The 18,470-nt window shown below is 39.3% G+C and overlaps 1 protein-coding gene across 2 annotated transcripts in view; it reads left to right on the forward strand.

Moving 5' to 3' along the window:
- Positions 1–18,470, forward strand: part of TAF3 (TATA-box binding protein associated factor 3) — a 152,764-nt gene that overhangs the window by 115,478 nt on the left and 18,816 nt on the right. For both annotated transcript variants that reach the window (XM_082387135.1, XM_082387134.1), the window contains one exon: positions 9,588–9,670. In XM_082387135.1, the coding sequence (XP_082243261.1) occupies positions 9,588–9,670 (83 nt within the window). The remainder of the gene's footprint in view (positions 1–9,587; positions 9,671–18,470) is intronic.

Raw genomic sequence — 18,470 nt, forward strand, 5'->3', positions numbered from 1 at the left:
ACAAAATTAATTAATTTATTTATTTATTTTATTTGCGCCTGCACGCGGGCTTTCTCTAGTTGCTGCAAGCGGGGGCTACTCTTCGTTGCAGTGCGCGGGCTTCTCATTGCAGTGGCTTCTCTTGTTGCGGAGCACGGGGTCTAGGCATGCGGGCTTCAGTAGTTGTGGAACGCGGGCTCAGGAGTTGTGGCTCGCAGGCTCTAGAGCGCAGGCTCAGTAGTTGTGGCGCACAGGCTTAGTTGCTCCGCGGCATGTGGGATCTTCCCAGACCAGGGATCGAACCTGTGTCCCCTACGTTGGCAGGCGGATTCTTAACCACTGCACCACCAGGGAAGTCCCTCTTTTCTGCTTTAATAAGATTAGGACATGTCTCTGAGTATCTAGCTCATCTGGCAGCCTGGTTGGTGGGTAGAAACTAATTCTAAGTGTTTTCCCATGTAAGTAAATCCGGCTTCCGTAGAATATAGCCAAAGAAACTGATGTGCATCATGCACTTTGTAGCAGCCAAGACTTCGATCCTTTGGGCACAAGATGCGACCTCTGCTTTTATAGCTTTGCTCTCTGTCCACAGTTCTTTGGGTTATAGTGGTTGACTTGTTGATGGAGAAATTTCTTTTAAACTTTCTTAAAAAGTGTCTAAGTGTCTGGTGCCATACGTACAGATCCTCAGGTAGCCTTTCCCTGCCCTCTGGAAGCATTCCTCTTTGAGGGTGGCTACAAAATCATACCTAGTAATTTTTTCCACATGATAAAATATGCTGTATTTGACCTACAGCAGCTCCATTATCCATACTTTTGCAATGTTTTCCATTTCAGACTTAAATGGGAAGATTAGTTTAGCTGACGAGCTAACTACCCTCTCACATTTTTCTGCCTAACTTTTTCCTTTCTCTGTCCCCCTTGGCTATTATTCTAAAATATAAGGCAGTAGAATGGAAATTCTGATATTAATAACTGAACATCAGCAAGTTAACAAGACACAGAAATCCAACTCTTTTTTCCATTTTTGAAATTACTTTATCATTATGTTATTTTTCCGTGGTACCTGGAAGATTTTAAAGCACTTCCACGAACCTTAGTTTCTCCCCCGACACACCCGTCACACAGGTCCAGCAGGTATTATTATCAACCTTTATGGATGAGAAACAGCCTGAGTGACTTGTCCAAGATCAAGCTCACACAACCAGCAAGAGCCAGGTCATTTACACACAGACTTACTTCCCGTTTTGAAATGTTTATGGCTGGTGATCCTGCCCGGCAGCGATTAGCCGCTTACCCATCAGGTACCTAATAACTTGCCAAATGAGCCCTCAGCACATCAGAGTACTGTTGCTTTCATCACCATCTCACCTCTGGAAAGTCAGTAGAGGTGTTTCAGAGGGCACTGTGAGCTTCAGTAAAGCCCATCAGGTTAGCTGGTAACAGCGGCCCATGCTTTTTCTCAGCACCTACCTGACTTTGGGAAGGACATGTCTCTCAGACCATCTTGGCTAGAGGCAAAGGGTCAGTTATGAGTCACACAGATTTCACCTAACAGAGGAATACAAGTCCTTGTATCAGTTTTGATGGTTATGGATCAGTTTTTAAAGATAAAAACTTACAAAAGTCAGCCATCAGGGCTTTAAAAATAATAAACATTATTGTCTCTGGAGTTAAACCTGAGTTCCCATCCTGACTTTTTCAGCCCTGTGAACTTGGGCAAGTGGCTTAGGTGAGGATTAAATGAGATAACATCTGAGACCTGCTTAGTACCATTTCTGGCACATAAGTAAATGCTGAATAAGTGGAGAAGGCGGTGATGGTGATGGCGAGTGTTACTATTCCATTTTGAATCAACCACTAAAACACAGAAACCTGAAAAGAGGCGGCTGCTTCATTGGACCCTGGTGACTGACCTGTGTGTGACAGGGTGAGTCGGCTGTGGTTCCAGTGTTGAAAAATTATGTCTGCTTCCTGGGCATTCTTTTAAATTTTAGCCCTTTGCACAGCTAGGAAAGGGTAAATCTAGTGTAACCCGTGGGATGCCATTGACAAGGAGTAGAAATTGAGATATTAACTTAAACATTAGGACTTCTCTGTTTTCAACCCCACTTAATCCCCCTAAGTATCAAGCCATATGAGTAAATGAAAATAGACCTGAAATTGGGTTGCCTGTGATCTAAGAATTTTCTTACATACGCACAGAAGACAACAAGAGTAAATCAAAACAGGGCGTACATAAGCTGCCCCAAGAAAAAGTCCGCGGTCAGAAGGCCGAGGGCCGTAGTTTCCTTCCTCCTGCTCCTCCTCACCAGCTCACAGAAGCAACGGTCATGGACATTGACCTGGATCAGCAAGCAAGGGCATTGTTTTTTTGTTGTTGTTGTTTTTTAATTTATTTTATTTTTGGCTGTGTTGGGTCTTCGTTTCTGTGCGAGGGCTTTCTCTAGTTCCGGCAAGCGGGGGCCACTCTTCATCGCGGTGCGCGGGCCTTTCAGTATCGCGGCCTCTCTTGTTGCGGAGCACAGGCTCCAGACGTGCAGGCTCAGTAGTTGTGGCTCATGGGCCTAGTTGCTCCACGGCATGTGGGATCTTCCCAGATCAGGGCTCGAACCCGTGTCCCCTGCATTGGCAGGCAGATTCTCAACCACTGCGCCACCAGGGAAGCCCCATTGTTTTTTAATTAAAAGAAAAACCTCCCCATATTTACTTTACCTGCCTATAAAGTTTTTACCAGTCATACCCACTTTTATCAATACAAGAACCAATAAAGATCCCATTAATTAAACGGGAATCTGCATGGTAGATAGAAGGAGCCTTGGACTTTGGAATCAGGCAGATCTGAGGCAGGTGTTTTAGTTCCTTAATCCATAGGCATTTCATCTTTATTTTTCATTTTATTTTATTTTATCTTTTTGGCCGCACCGTGCGGCATGCGTGATGTGCCCCGACCAGGGATCGAACCCGCACCCCCTGCAGAGGAAGCATGGAGTCTTAACCACTGGACCGCCAGGGAATTTCCCGGCATTTCGTCTTTAAAGTGGGATATGATAATAACACTTTTTAAAAAACTGCAGACAGTAATAGTTAACATTTATTGAGTATTTACTGTATGCTAAACACCATATACAAGTTTAGTTCCTTATCACAACTCTATCAGGTAGATACTGTAATTATTGTCACTTTAAGATAAGAATCTGAGGCTTAGAGAGATGAATAAACTTGCCCAGGATCACACACCCAATAAGTGGTTGAACGGGAACCGCAATTTCAACCCAGGCCATCAGCTGCTATAACTAATGTTCTTAACCACACTCCTTTCCTACAGTTAAATTAAAAATGGATTAAGTGAAATAATTTATGGCACTGGGTTCAGTGATGCCCCCTCAGAAGGAAAAATCGTTTTTCTAGTAGTGGTAATAATCCAGAGTATGGCGATTTATGCACAGTCTTCTAACTCCCCTTTATGGGCAGTAATATGCCTCAGTCAGGGTTAGGAGTCCGGTCTTTCATCTGTTTCAAGTAGAACCCAAGTAAATTTTTACGGAAAACATACGAAGAGCAAGGTGTTAAACGGTCACAAACTTGACCATAATAGCTTTAGCTGTGATAAACCTAATAGAAAATTTCAGAGCAGTTTAAATTTTTATTATAATTTTGTATTTGTGTTTGTGTCAGTGTATGTATTACATGACTTTATTTCAAACCATGGCTCTTTTTACTTGTGGTATTTTCAGTAAAAATATAAATAAGAAAATGTCTCGTTTATGTTAGTGGAATTGAAGGTTCATATAACCTTGTATAGAAGACAAGCCAAAATCCATCTGTCGAACTTGGAAATATGTCTTTATGCTCTTATTGGAGTATGATCTGAGAAGACCTGGTAGAGTTTCACCCCAAAATGATGACATCACAGACTGTAGATAAAAAGGCCCAATACTGGGCCTTGAAGAGCCTGGGCTTTGGCAGTCAGACTGACCTGGTTTTTGGTCTCAGCTCTGCCACTTCTTAGTTACTCACCAGGCTCTCCTAACCTCTGACCCTCTGCTTCCTTCCCTCTCTCCCTTCTCCCATTCGACACCGGGAAGAGACCGCATCATTATAAAGTATGCTTTCCCTGTGTTTAAAAACAATAGTTTTATACGTGCTCTAAGAATATTTTGGCTTAAAAGGCTTTCTCTTCTGCCTTCTCATAGGAAACACTGAGTGAAGACTAGTTTGTGTCATTTAAGATACATGGACTCGGACAATCCAGTTTCTTTACAATAACCAATAATGCTGATAATCAACCCAGAGATAATTGGGATCTGTTTATAATGGAAAGCTCATACTTCTATAATGGAGCGCCCTACCCCACCCCCGTTTTTCTCCTGTTGGCTGATGAATTGTTTTATTTGAGCTAACATTGGCGATTGAGTGAACTAACCCAGATGGTAAATGACATCAGCACACACTTGGTATTTAATGAGTGAGTACGCTTGGTCCTTGCCAGGCCTGGCCGACAGCTCTGAGGCGGGGAGACCGTCGCTCCTGTTCCTCAGTTGAGAAAACTGCGCAGGGAGGTACGGTGACTTGTGGACAAGCTGTGACATGACCCAGGCCTGTCTGCTTGAAGCCCGTGGGCTTCTCAGGCCCACGATGGAAGCTGGTGAGGGGGATGAGAATGGCTCACAGTCTAGAGTAAAGGGCCATCGTGATTTTTAGAAAACTTTAGTCCCTGATCAGCCCATAGTGAGCTCCCGTTCAGCTGCCATATTTTAAAGGACAGGCAGTGGCGGTCCTCAAAGCTTGAATGATTTCAGTCATCAGAGCAATTAAAATGTCTCATGTGTCTCCAGTCTATCCCCAAATCCCTTAGCATCTGCCCCGAAATAATCTTTTATTGAACTTAAACAGTTTGTTTTTTAGAGAATGAGAAGTGGTCTTCCCGGTTTGTGCCTTTGACAGAAGGTCTCCATCGTCTTTCCTTTCTATGTAAAGTACTGTTGACTCGTTTCCAGCCTTTTCTCATCAGCTTTCATGATTAACTAGTGAAATGAAGGGTTTTCAGTAAATAAAATAACCCCAGTAAGAAGGGGGAAATATTCCCTCCTGTTTCTTATAACTATTTGTTCCAAGGGGAAGCCAGTAACTTAATGTTTAAGTGAGTATGTTTGAATTTATCGAAGTTTCCTGAAGTCCATCCCCAAGGCTTCAGAGGAATGAACTGAACACTTACTGAAAGCCCGAGTCCTGTTTCATTGTCCTCGCGGGATCCCACTTGTTTTACTTCACCACAACCATAGATCTTCTGTCTGTTGAATATTTTAAACAGTCTATCAGTGTTAGACTATGTTTCTGAATGGAAATAATGTACAGACCTTCATCGTTAAGAAAGACAACAGGATGGTTACCATTTGTCATAGTTCAGCATCTAAAATAGTCGGTTTTTAAATTCAGCTTTTCACCAGTAGTATTTCTGGGTGTTTTTCTGACATATTAGCATAGATAGACGTCTGAACTAGTGCTGGCTGAACTTACTGCCACCCTACCTAGCACACACACATAGGTTTTTTTTGTTGTTTTTTTTTTAATGAAAGAAGTTTAACATTTAAAAAAATAGAAAGTAAAACTTGGCCAGATTATATTGACAAAGCTGCCCATTACCTTTGCAGAAAGTCCCTGTCAGAAGATAAACTTTAAAGCTGGAATGCATGAAAGAGTTCCAAGATAGAATTTAAATTTAAACTGATTCCTTATAGATAAGCTTTTTAAAAATCCACCTCTTTGCCTCAAGTCAGGATTTTAAAAATAAATTTCCCCTTTAAATCTCTTGAGCGATTTTCATTTTTTGCAAGGCCGCACTGCTGGTGTCCCGGAAAAATGGAGAGTTAGAGCTTTATCAGTTGGTGCCCTGAGGTATGTGGCAAAGAAGCTAAATCCTTGAAGATTAGCAAAAAAAATGCAGCACATGGCAATAAGGGGCTTATATGACTACTAGTATTAGTTCAGGTGAAAGAAGTATTGCTTATACATAAAACTGGACAAATCCACTGACAATGTATTTTTAGTTAGCTACAAAGGAGTCTTATATTACTGGACTTTGCCTCTTTGGTGAATTGGGAAGCTTAGTAATCCACTGTAAATGCTGTTCTGCGTGCCCCAATTCTCAGCATCGCTCTAAAGTACTGTTCTTTTATTTTAACCCTTACAAGCTCGTGTTTCCCCCAGATTTTCGTTTCATGCCATTAAAAGATGGCAGTAAGTAATTGAAGTCATTGTCATCTAGTTTGTTGATTGCTGGGATGGACACATGAGAAATTATTTCATGATTGTAGGAAACATCCCTGTGTTTTTATTTGGGTGGGCATTCAGATAAAGTTAACAAACAAAAGTCTGGTGAGAAATTTTTATTTAGAAACTGTACTTTCTGTATCTACATTGTTAACATCCTTATTAGTCTTTTTCCATGCTTGCTTGAATTTTATCTTTAAGTTAAATCTGCTTTAACTTCTTTAAGAATGAAATTTAACTATTAAATTTAACTATTAAGTGTTTAACTATTTTTAGGTAGGGTTGCAATATGTCCTGGTTTGCCTGGGACAGTCCAGTTTACACCTGTTACATGGTGTAAGTAACATAGAGAAAAAAATATATTTTACAGTGTACCCTAGACATCTCACAAGTATATGTCATTCATCATAAAAGACATTGACAAAGAAACGAAATAGCTCCATGCAAGACATCAGCATTACCAGAAAAAAGGACTCAGAAATGTCTGGCAAAGAGTCACGAGTAGTATGGTAGAACAGGATGAATTTGGTGCCAGGAGAACCGGATTTCAGTCATTTACTTACTAACTTTGTAACTGGCCAAACCACTTAATCTTTCTGAGCCCTTAGTACATGTGAGTAATAATAGCTTCCACACCTACCTTATAGAGTTGTGAAGATCAAATTGGATTATGTATATGGGACACACTTTGTGAAGTGCTATACAGGTAAGTTATAGTTATTGTGTAGTGTGGTAATAGCAGTGGACCAAAATACAATGTGAAGCATAATAATAGTGAAGAAGATTTTTTGAAAGGTAGGGCAAACAGCTTTATTTTTTAATAAAGCTTAAGAAAGTGTTATTTAAGTGCTTCAATAATAGTATTGTGGGTTGAAGGAACATGGAATATTACTCCCAATACTCAGGTCAATTAGGAGTGTGTGACCCTAAAATTTTTTAGAATTGAAGAAATATAGGAACTTTATATAATTTTTTATTCTCTGAATAAAAAGAATTGTATTCAGTCCTAGTTTTGCTATTTTTTGACCTTAAAACAGAAAAGGAAAAAGAAACAGGAAAGAAAGGAAAAATGGTTGCTTCATGTATGATCAGTTTCTCTGTAAAATGGAAACCATACCCCAACCGGTTTGTTAAAGAACCTAAATGAGAACATCTGGAAAATAACCAAACACAATGCCTGGCAAACATTAAGTGTTTTATAAATGTTTGTTTTGTATATATTTGTTTATTTTCCCACAGATAACAGAATGGTGAGAAAAATATAGAAGTCTTAGTAGTTTACAAAATAGGCTAGACCACTGATTTTCAGATTTGTTTAGATATGGAACCCGGTGTTCAAAAAAAAAAGACGAGAGGAGAGGACTTTGCTAGGGACAGGGAAGGAGTGTGATGAAGACCTCAGTGAAGAAACAGACGGGGCATTTGGAAAGATTGTCTAGAAGGAGTGGTTTAGTGGTGTGGTTGGGCCAGAAAGTAGAGTGGAGTTGGGTGAGGAATGAAGGAGAAATGGAGAAATGCAGACGATGAAGTGAAGACTAGAAAGTGTGAGAGGTTGTCAGCGAGAGGTTGAAGGGGAGGTAAGTTTTTTAAAGGATAGAGTTGAGCGCATTTGAAAGCTAGATGAAAATAATGAGTGGAACTGAGAAGCTGAAGATGCTACAAATAAGGAGGAAGTCTTTCGAAGACTGGAGGAGATGGACTCTAGTGTAATTGTGAGTGCAGAGAAGTTTGTAGGGAATTGAAGGAATTCTGCTTAGTGGCCTCAGTATTTTTTCCTGTGGGGTTTGAAGGGCAGAAGAGGAAGGAAATCATGGGATGGGTCTTAAAAGCTGTAAATAATCGCTTCCGATTAATTTTTAAAATATATCTTAAGCACTTATGTGTCAGACCCTACGATAGGATCTGGGAAATAGCAACAAACAGAACAGGCATGGTCTCTGCTCTTAACTAGTTTAACTGGGAATCCAAATAAGCAGATAGTATTAAAGGCACAGATGAAATTGGAGTTTTGATGGCAGAAGTTTGTACAGTTTTAAATATTTTCTTTGGAATTACTCAGTGCCCTAGAGAATGATTTTAGATTGGTCCTGGATGAATGGTGAAATGACCAAGAGGCAAGGGAGTTGAGGGTGCTTGCAGGATAAGTGGTTCATTCAACAGACATTGGTTGAGTACCTCCTGCCTACCATACACTGTTCAAGAGAATGATCGAAGTCATAGATCTTGATGTGACGGGATTAAAAAAAAAAAAAAAAAAAGAAACTCAAGTAGGGGACAGGTAAAAACATGAAAAAAATGATAGATTTGATCAATGTGCAATATATTGATTGTATGATATACTATACTGAGCACTACGTTATAAATTCCTTCCCCTTTAGAACCACTGCACTGTTCTGTTATGATTTAACTCTTGAGCTTGAAATATATAAGTCAGTGGTTTGCACTAGTTGTCACAGTGACTAGCAGTGTCCTACTGGCATGTAGTTGTACCCGAGCCAGGGATGTTAAACATCTGGCCGTGCCTGGGACCACCAAGGAACCATCCCACCAAAAATGCCGGAATACTCTGATGTAGATAATAATTTGAACTGCACATCTCTTGTTCATTTTGTTCATTCAAAATGTCAATTGTTCTATATAGGATCTTCAAGCCAGAAATTGTGGAGAATCCCTTTAACACCATACTTAATTTGTGTATTCCCTTTCTGATTATTAGCTCAGATATTTGTGAGATCTTCAACTTATTCAGCAGTTATTGCCTTCACCATAAATCCTTTCTAAATAAATATGCTTTGTCTCGTACAATATTTTAGATCATTTTTCTACTAGCCAAAAAATGGAAGAGTTCAGTGTTGTAGTTACACTTCGTGTGTCGGTTTTCTTTTATGACATTGTAAACATAAGATGAGTTTAATGTTTTTCAAGACCCATAAATAGATGCATTTTATCTTGTAGTGAAGCTATCACTGCATTTTTTTTCTGTTTTTGTTAAGTCTGGCAGTTACTTAAACGTTCCACTGAATGACCCAGGTAACAGTTTCTGTTTAAAAATTCTAACAATAAAATCCAAGAAATTAGTCAAAACTAAGAAAATGCAGAAATAACTCCCATATCTACTAAAGTGTTTAAAGTTTATGGAATTTCCCATGTTGCCTGGTAGCCTTCAGTTGGGGAGCGAAAACAAAATAGCCCAGTTTATCTTTACATCTAGCATTTTAGACACATTTGAAACTTAAAGGCTTATCAAGTTTGTGGAGATGAGGAAGTAGGAGAAAAGGGAGGAGGTACTTTTGTTGAAAAAAATGTATTTGACTCTAACGTAATATCTTCAACAGATAAAAGTGGAGCCAGTGGTCCCAGCCCCAAGCCCCGTGATCCCCAGATTGACTCTCAGAGTTGGAGCTGGCCAAGACAAAATGTAAGTACAGACACTTCCAGTTAGGGTGCAATAGATGGAACTTAACCTTCACTGCTCCTTCCTAGTGGATTTGATTCTATAGACCTTTTCCCAGTGTGAATATGTAGTAGGGTCAAGCTGTATTTTGAGAAGTCTTCATTTTCAAATTTTTATTGGTTTCTTCCTCAGAGTTAATGCTTATTGCTTTATTCAACATATAGGATCCTTTGTTTTTTTGGGTTTTTTTTTCTGGCACTTTTTCTCTTTTATAAAGACTAGCACAGGACATTGTTTCTGCATAGTTTGTAAGGCTCTGGTTATCTGAAAAATAAGAAACTATGTATTGAATGGACTGACTACCATGTTACACCCAGGTGGACGTAATGTTAAACCTTTTCAAGTGTGTGTTCTCTGTCACCAGGACAAAGAATGAAGATTCTCTTCTTGCTCAGATGGCACATGGTTTTATTCTGTGCATATAAAACAAGGATACTGCCAAAGGCTTGGTGAAACAGTATATAGTAGTAACAACTGAAGTCTGAATTGTCTGCTCTTTTTTTTTTGAGAGAGAACTGGAAATGTAAACCCCATGTTTGCTGTTTATTTTCTTAATTTTCACGGAATCATCACATCCACCCACCCTGCTTCAAAGTAAATTAGTTGGCTTTGTTTCTTTTATTCATTTTGAGGGTATGAATTAAGGTCTACAGTGCTATTATATGATCCTAATAGGATAATGAAGCATTGATTTTTTTTTTTTGTAAATCATGTTGAAAATCATTCTTCTAAAAATCATATTATACATCATTTAAATGAATTTTACAAGCTCAAAGTACAAGTTTACAACCTTATTTTTTACCAGTAAGCCTGAAAATGGATTAGTTTACCTTGCAAACAATCAAATATTATGTAGAAAATAGGCGTACAAGGCATTTAACTTTCATTCAATTTTTAGCCATAAAAATGAAAGTAGTAGCCATGAACTTACTTATTTAGTAGGTAGAGTAGACAACAGGAAATTTGCTTTGCATTCTCATGGTTCGTTCCATCTTAAAGTTTGTGTGTAGCGTGTATTTTATGCAGCCACTGCTTCTGTTAGTTCTAAGTGTAATACAACGAAAAATCCCAGCATCATTCTCATGAATGGTGGTGTAGGGCAAACGTGGCCTTCTAGGAGAGTGTATATTCTTCTGAAAGAAGAAAATCCGAATAGTTTGTGCTTTTCTTACCGAAATTATCTGTGTAATTTCCACGTTACTCGTTTTGGTTGTGCCAGTAGAGACCTAGACCGTAGGTGGTAGTATTGCTGACAAGCTCAGAAAACGTAACAAAAATACTATAGATTGAGCTCTTTTTAAACCAAATATTGGTTCTGGTGCCCTCTATCTTACCTACAAAAATTTTAGTAACATCCTTCTCCCTCAACCATCAGAGGACAGAGGGCTAGTTAACAAAGAGACCCAACCAAAATAACTGTACCTACCATCTCCTTGGAAATCCTGTACTTGGGTTCACTACTCTAAAGGGAAGATGTTCTTATTTATCATTGGAGAACTACTTTTCTCCTACCCGTTCATATTTATTCCATTTTTCTCATAACTCACCATTACTTCACCTTTCCTTTCACACAGAAGTTTGGCTTGCTTATTCCTTTAGAGAAATAAGGTTTGTAAAAAGGCACTGATAATAATATTCATCTCATCTACCCTTAAGCGTCTTTCAGTTATTCTGTTGAGTAATTTCTTTTCCTCTCGATAAATCACTCATCTACCTAAGATATTGGAAGATGTGAGAAATAGATCCTATGACTCTGGAACAAAATGTTCAGTATTACGGAAATTATAGTACCCAGACATTCTAGACAAATTGTCCTTGAAAGTATAACTTTATGTAACATGTAAACTTTCTGACATTTAGGTAAATAACTCCCATATCATATGAATAATTAATCACTTGACCAAAGTCAGACACAAGGAAATACATATAATGAACAAAGGAATAACTTAAGTGAAATATATTACATTTTAAACTTAAAAAGAGAGAGAAGAAGAGGCCCAAGTCACATAGCAATAGGATTTTATATAAAATATAAGTTAATGAGTAAGGGTTTTTTTTTTTTAACTTATTTGTTTTCTGTTTTTTTGTTTTAAATCTAAATCACGGGTCAGCAAACTATGGCCATGGCCAGTCCATCCCACTCTCTGTTTTTTATGACTCACAAGCCAAGAATGGTTGAAAAAAAATTAAAAGAAGGATAACATTTTATGAACATGAAAATTATATGAAATTAAAAGTAATCTTTTATTGTCATAGCATAAGGATACATGACTTATTCCTTGGCAGTAATAATGGAAAAGAGATGGTAGAGTCATATAAATGTGCCTTCACTTAGTTTGTATACAGCCAGGGGGTGTAATGATGCTCTTTTGAAGTGGAATTAATGAGCAGACTAGCATTCAAATGGGGGAGTTTGAATAGTCTAGGAGGAGGGGTTGTTTACTGCTAAAGAACAGGCAGAGAATAGAGTCTTTTGAAACTACAGGAAAAAGAAAAAGCTTTACAGGGTTCAAATTATACACTCTCTTTGGAAGATGTTTAAGACAATATTTAGTTTCTAAATCTTATAAAGAAATTATGCCTTTGACCCATGATCCAGGAAGGTACTTTGAGGTTAGATTATTTCCTCTGTTCTCTATTATTGTCCCTTGAAGCCAGACAGAGGGCCCTTGTTTTCCCCTTAATTTAACGTGCCTGGAAACTGGATTCTAAAGGGTCTGTGGTCAGTCCAGTGCCTCCTTCTGATAGTGTTAAAATTCAGGGTGACTTTACAAGGACCTCAAATTCCTTTAATAGGTCTCCCAGTAATGGGGACCCAGAGTTCCTGTTAGTCTGTATTGAAGATGAAACTAAAATACTAACCCTGAAGTTACAATCTCAACATCCATAGTTTGTGAGGGTGATATGAATGGGGAGAAACAACACATTCAAATAAATCATTAAGTAACTGAGTCTGGCCCAACAGTCAAGTTTTGCCTTGATGCTGAGAAAGCAGGTAGGTTTCAGCTTGCCCAGGAGCAGCACCTGGAGCCATATGGATCAGGATTTTGAAGGTCCCGCTGGACTTGGTGACAGAGAGTACAGTGCGTGTGATGTCCGCTATGGGATGGGCAAGTGGCAGCACAGTCGCCATGTCATTTGTTATCCCAGTCTTACCATCCCTTTATTTTGAGCAAGTGTAGGGAAATTGGGCTAACTTTCGGCATTCGTTCATTTATTCATTTCTATGAAGGATATAAATAGAGCAGAGTAACGTGAGGAAGGGAGTACCTTAGGGTGGGACTGTTTAGATAGGATTGTTGGGAAAGGCATGGCAGAACATTAAATGTGTGGTTATATTTATAAAGCTCAAAATTCTGTTAAAGGAGCTTCTCATTAAAAAAGATAACTTTAGGAATTGGTAAAGTATTAAGAAAAAAGGTCAAGGTTTGTAAAGATTTGGGGGTGAATAATGGTGGTGCTTAGGGGGTTAAGCGTTCTTTCCCCCTCACATTTCTCAAATGTATCTTGAATGCTGTCGTCTCCCTGGTACTGGGGAGGCAGCTCTGTCCTTTTCTCCGTCTGTTCCTTGGCTCTTCTGAGGGCAGAGTGGCTCTCCCACCAGGGAGCTTTGGTCTGGTCCGTAGGGTTACTGTACTGGAGAAGTTGGGAGCTGGTCCTGCTCTCAGGACATTGCTGCCCGTATTCAATGAGCTCACCAGGGAGGGGGTAATGAATTGGGCCCCGCCAAAAATCCAGTAAGGCTCAGTTATTGTTCCAGTTAGATACTGTATTTGATCAAGTGACACAGAATCATTTATGATACCTTTCATGAAAACAATATCATTATCATTAATAATTCTAAATTTTCTTTTGGCTGAGAGGTCACAATAAGTATTCTCTTTCACAAGTTTAATCCTTTTCCCAAAATATGCAAATTACGCTGAGATATTTTTCAATGACCACTTTACTGCTGGAAATTACAGTTTTCTTTCTGCTAACATTTTATCACCACAGCTGTGAGTATTATAATACTCACGGTATTACGTATTTCTTATAATTCAGGAAATTCTTTCATTAATCAGACCTCTCTTAGCAGAGGTGCTGAAAATTGGACGCTTTTTTTTTTCATGTAAGTAATTCAGTTTTTTTATTGCAGTTTATAGAGTTTAGTTTATGGCTGGGAGGAGGCTTCTTAATACTTGTAATTTCTAAATTATTTATATATGCTGTAAAAATGAGAGCTAAAACTTTGCTGATTAATCTTGAAAAATAATGTTCAACCTTTAAAAATGTAAAATATGTACAGATATTTGTTGTCTTTTTTTTTTTTCTTCTTCAATTTATTTTATTTATTTATTTTTGGCCGTGTTGGGTCTTCGTTGTTGCGCACAGGCTTTCTGTAGTTGCGGAGCAGTGGCTTTTCTTGTTGCAGAGCGCGGGCTCTAGGTGCGCGGGCTCAGTAGTTGTGGCTCGCGGGCTCTAGAGCTCAGGCTCAGTAGTTGTGGTGCACGGGCTTAGTTGCTCCGCAGCATGTGGGAATCTTCCCAGACCAGGGATGGAACCCATGTCCCCTGCTTTGGCAGGCGGATTCTTAACCACTGCGCCACCAGGGAAGCCCTGTTGTCTTTTTTGTGGTCCAAACTTTTCTGATTAACTATTTTTGATAGGACAGCCAGCAATAGAGGATAACCATGGGCAATTACAAAAATAACCATTTAAAATATTTTTAAAGAAAGTAAGTGTTTTATATTTTTATGTAGCCAGATTTCACTGAAAGACATATAATAGGTGAAACGTGTATAGTGGTGTTTTAGTGACAAGTTCTTTAGAAAAATAATAGCAAATGATTTTTATCTCACTTTCTATATTTTGTCCTACACTTAAAATGTCATTTATTCATATGCAGATTTTTTTCCAGTCTAAAATTTAAGGGTGACTTAAAGAGAGAACATAAAGATACTAGAAAATACTAGGAAACCAAGGCCAAGGAGAGGAAAAAGAAGCAAATGACTGCACATCAAATATGATTATGGCTTCCTAGCAATAAGTGCAGAGTGAAATGCAGTTTTAAAAAGGAAGGTACCTCCTAGTTTCTCAGGAGAGACAAAGTTTTTGAAGACACTAAATTTGAAATTTTATTTCCATGAGGAACCAGATGGCAAGAACACCTTTTTTTTATTTGACTGTTTCTTACACCAACCCCTGATCCAAGGATGTAACATAGACACACACTCAGTGAAGGTGCCTCTGTAAGGAGTCTTCCTTTCCCTAGTTGAAACACTCACTTTCTCTATGTATTAGTCAGGACTGTTGGTTGCAAGTAGGAGAAACCCTAATCAAACTAGCTCAAAGAAACTGACTTTAGGCAAAGTGGTAACAAGGGTTCAAAAACTGTCATTAAGACTCTGTTCACTTTCTTTTTCTCCGTCTAACCTCTGTGTGGTGGCAAAGATGGTGCAAGTTGCTCTTGGCTGGTGTGGTTCTTAGTGCTCACAGGCTGAACTGCCCGCCCCCGCTTTCACAGCATCTGCTGTGGGTTCCCATCCAGGAACCAGCCCCAGTGGGAGGGGGAGAGCCCTGTTAGAAGGGGAAATGTTAGGTTCCAGAAGGAAAGAAGGACTCTCCTACCAGAATAAGGGATGAGGGGCAGGCAAAAACAATTGATATGTTTTTATTTTATTTAGGGAAAGGCAATCAGATTCATATTTTTATGAAAGTGTACTGAGGAGGCAGAGCAAGGAAGCTTATTGGTTAAAAGAAAAGATCCTTTAGAAATAAAGTTTAAGAACATTTCAGACCATCATCCTGTCAGATTTGGAAGGTCTTTTGTTCTTCTATTTTTAATTTGTTTCCCTTCCGATAAAACTGTCTGCTTTGATTTAAAAAAAAAAAAGAGAGAGAGAGAGAGAGAGATTGAAAAGTGTTGATAGTTTTCTTTGTTTTGCCCTGGTTAACTTTCCACTGATGCTGAAACATTTCATAGGTTATTTTGCCTATATTAGAAGCTAACTAACAAGAACAGTGACCCACCCCCCCCCCAAAAAAAATAAATAAGAATAAAACTCTTGAGTGACTGTATTTAAAATTTATGGCAAATGACTTATTTTTAACGCTAGTGAAAGATGGTAACATTACAAATGAAACTTCCTAGCAGCTGAACAATGAGAACACAAATTGTGGGTGGTATACATTATTCTTGCTACCTTTTATACTTATAAATTCAGCAGACCCAAACCCATATATCTCAGTTATAATTCCAAGAGGAAGCAGGTGGTTAAAATTTTTCTTACTCGGGTCTTCAGCCCTTTTCTGATTTTTCCAGACTAGGATACCTTAACCTCCGTATATCACTCTCTCATTTTTACTGAGCTAAAGTTATGATGGAATCCCCAAGTTTAATTTCTTCCTCTGGCACATGATAGTTTGTTGATTAACACCAAAGATGCAGTGTATTCAAGAGAAGAAAATAGTATGCTGTCAGAAAAACTGGCTTTAGGTTTTGGGAAATGTTTTTACTACCCAGTAAAACAACTGGAAAGATCATAATCAAAGCATTTCCATCTTACTTGTAAACAATTACAGCAGTCCTTACACTTACACGGATGCCACATTACAAGACTGGGGAAAATTTACTGGATTCCATTCTAATGCAATTAGAGCTAATTTTGTTCTTTAAATGAATAAAAGGTCAGCTAGTAAATCTAGCTTATCTTGAGTCCAGACTTCAATAAATTGTTTTATTTAATTTGTTGTAAAAGATCTTATCCTTAATGGGTCTAGGTCTTATTAGTTCACTTAGGTTTTAAAATATTTATGACCACCTTTTTAGATATGATTTGAATGATAGTTGGAAAGTTTCTCCCTGCAGTGTTATCAAGGCCCAAGATCACTAATTGAGTGAATATAGGAAGGTACTTAAGATTTGTTATCTAGACAAAGCTGATGCGGACTTCCAGAATTTAAATGTTCTTCAACCTGTGACAGGCAGAGGTAATTTAGCTATATCATGGTAACCTTTTGGATACTATCTGACTATAATTTCCCCTAAAGATCAAACTACTCACACTTCTAGTGTTTAAAGAGAATGTATACCTACTGATGAGAACACTCTTACTATTACTGACAGCAACATAGAAAATTTAAATTCTTTGCATTCTGTTGTTGTTCCCTGTCTTTTTAGGGGCTATGACATTAAAATACTACATAGAGACTTTAGAGGCGTTGTGTGATGCTTCTTCCTTCCTGTTCCCACTCCAGCCTTCGTAGCTCGTGAGATGGAAATTTGTGTCACTGCCCGGCCTCTGTGATTTAGAACAGGGGTCCCCAACCCCCAGGCCGCGGACCGGTACCAGGCCATGGCCTGTTAGGAAATGGGCCGCACAGCAGGAGGTGAGCGGCAGGCGAGCGAGTGAAGCTTCATCTGCCGCCCCCCATCGCTTGAACCAACGCCCCCACCTGCCCCCCAGCCCCCGGTCTGTGGAAAAATTGTCTTCCACGAAACCAGTCCCTGGTGCCAAAAAGGTTGGGAACCGCTCATTTAGAATATTGCAGCCTTTTAAAAATGTGGCTGCCGTAGTCTCAACACATGGGTTGGATTGAGGGACACGTCACCGTGGGGACTGACTAGACGCGTTACCCCGTTTGGATTTACTCTTCTGGGTTCCAGAACTGCATCTGTCCTCACGGCTTGTCCTCCAGGGTCCAGCAAGGAACCCAGCATCCCTCCTGATCTTCAGGACCAGCTCCTTCTCCATCTCCGCCTTTCCTGACCCCCCCCTCCCCCCCTCACCCCCGAAGTTCTTTCCCTTCGTTCTCTCTTCTCCTCTGTATCTTTCTCTCCTTCCTCTGGTATCTTCCCTTCAGCCTTGGGTTCTACCATCCTAAACCTTCCCACCTTCACCAGCCTTCCCCTCTAGATGAGGGAAAGGCCATGTAACTTCCTCTTCTCATTCTCGCTTCTCAAAGCATACTCCTTGTATGTACTTTCATCCAATTTTTTTTTCCAGTTTTATTCCTAAACTCCCTACGCTCTGGTTTCTGCCCTGGAAACTTTTCTGAAGCTTCTCATTAAGATGATTAAATGCGTCCCAAGGCGGTGCTGCAGGCCTGTGACTTCATCCTTCCTGCTTTTCAGATACCGTTGTTCCCACCAAGCCCTTTATGAAACTCTCTAGTCCTTGTTTTTCTTGGTACTACGTGCATCTGATTCTCTTTCTCCATCATTGCTTCTATCTTTCTTTGATCACTTTTTCTTTCTCTTCTTGCCCTTGGCCTACTACTCTGTTCTTTCTCCCTAAAGTTTCTTTTTCACTTTTCAAAATTAGGTGATGATGATTCCCAAATCTTTACTTCCAGCTCAGATTTCTCCCCAAAATGCAGACTAGTCTGCCCAGTTACCTGCTAGAAAGTCTGGAAAGACCAGAGGCACCTCAAACATGGCCTTTCCAAATTGAATACACCATTATTTCCCCAACCTTGTACTCCTTATGCTTTTTATTTGTTGATGATGAGATCAGAGCCTCCATTTTCAAGCTGTCTTAGTTTCTAGAGTAACTTGAAATTAGACAAACACACTCTGACTGGGAGAATTGGGAGATTTTATTTATGTCATATCACCAGACGGGACATCTGAAAATTAAGACGTGAATGTCTCCCAGCTCCAAAAGTGTTGTTTTGAACAAAACTTAAGGAAAGAGAAAGACCCTTTCCTGTGAGGTCTCCTTTGAATGTCACCTGAACTCTTGTACCTCCCAGTCACCATCTTCAAATTTGGGTCTTTCCT

The sequence above is a fragment of the Balaenoptera borealis genome, assembly GCF_965194805.1.
Source record: "Balaenoptera borealis genome assembly, chromosome: 3".
Lineage (NCBI taxonomy): Eukaryota > Metazoa > Chordata > Mammalia > Artiodactyla > Balaenopteridae > Balaenoptera > Balaenoptera borealis.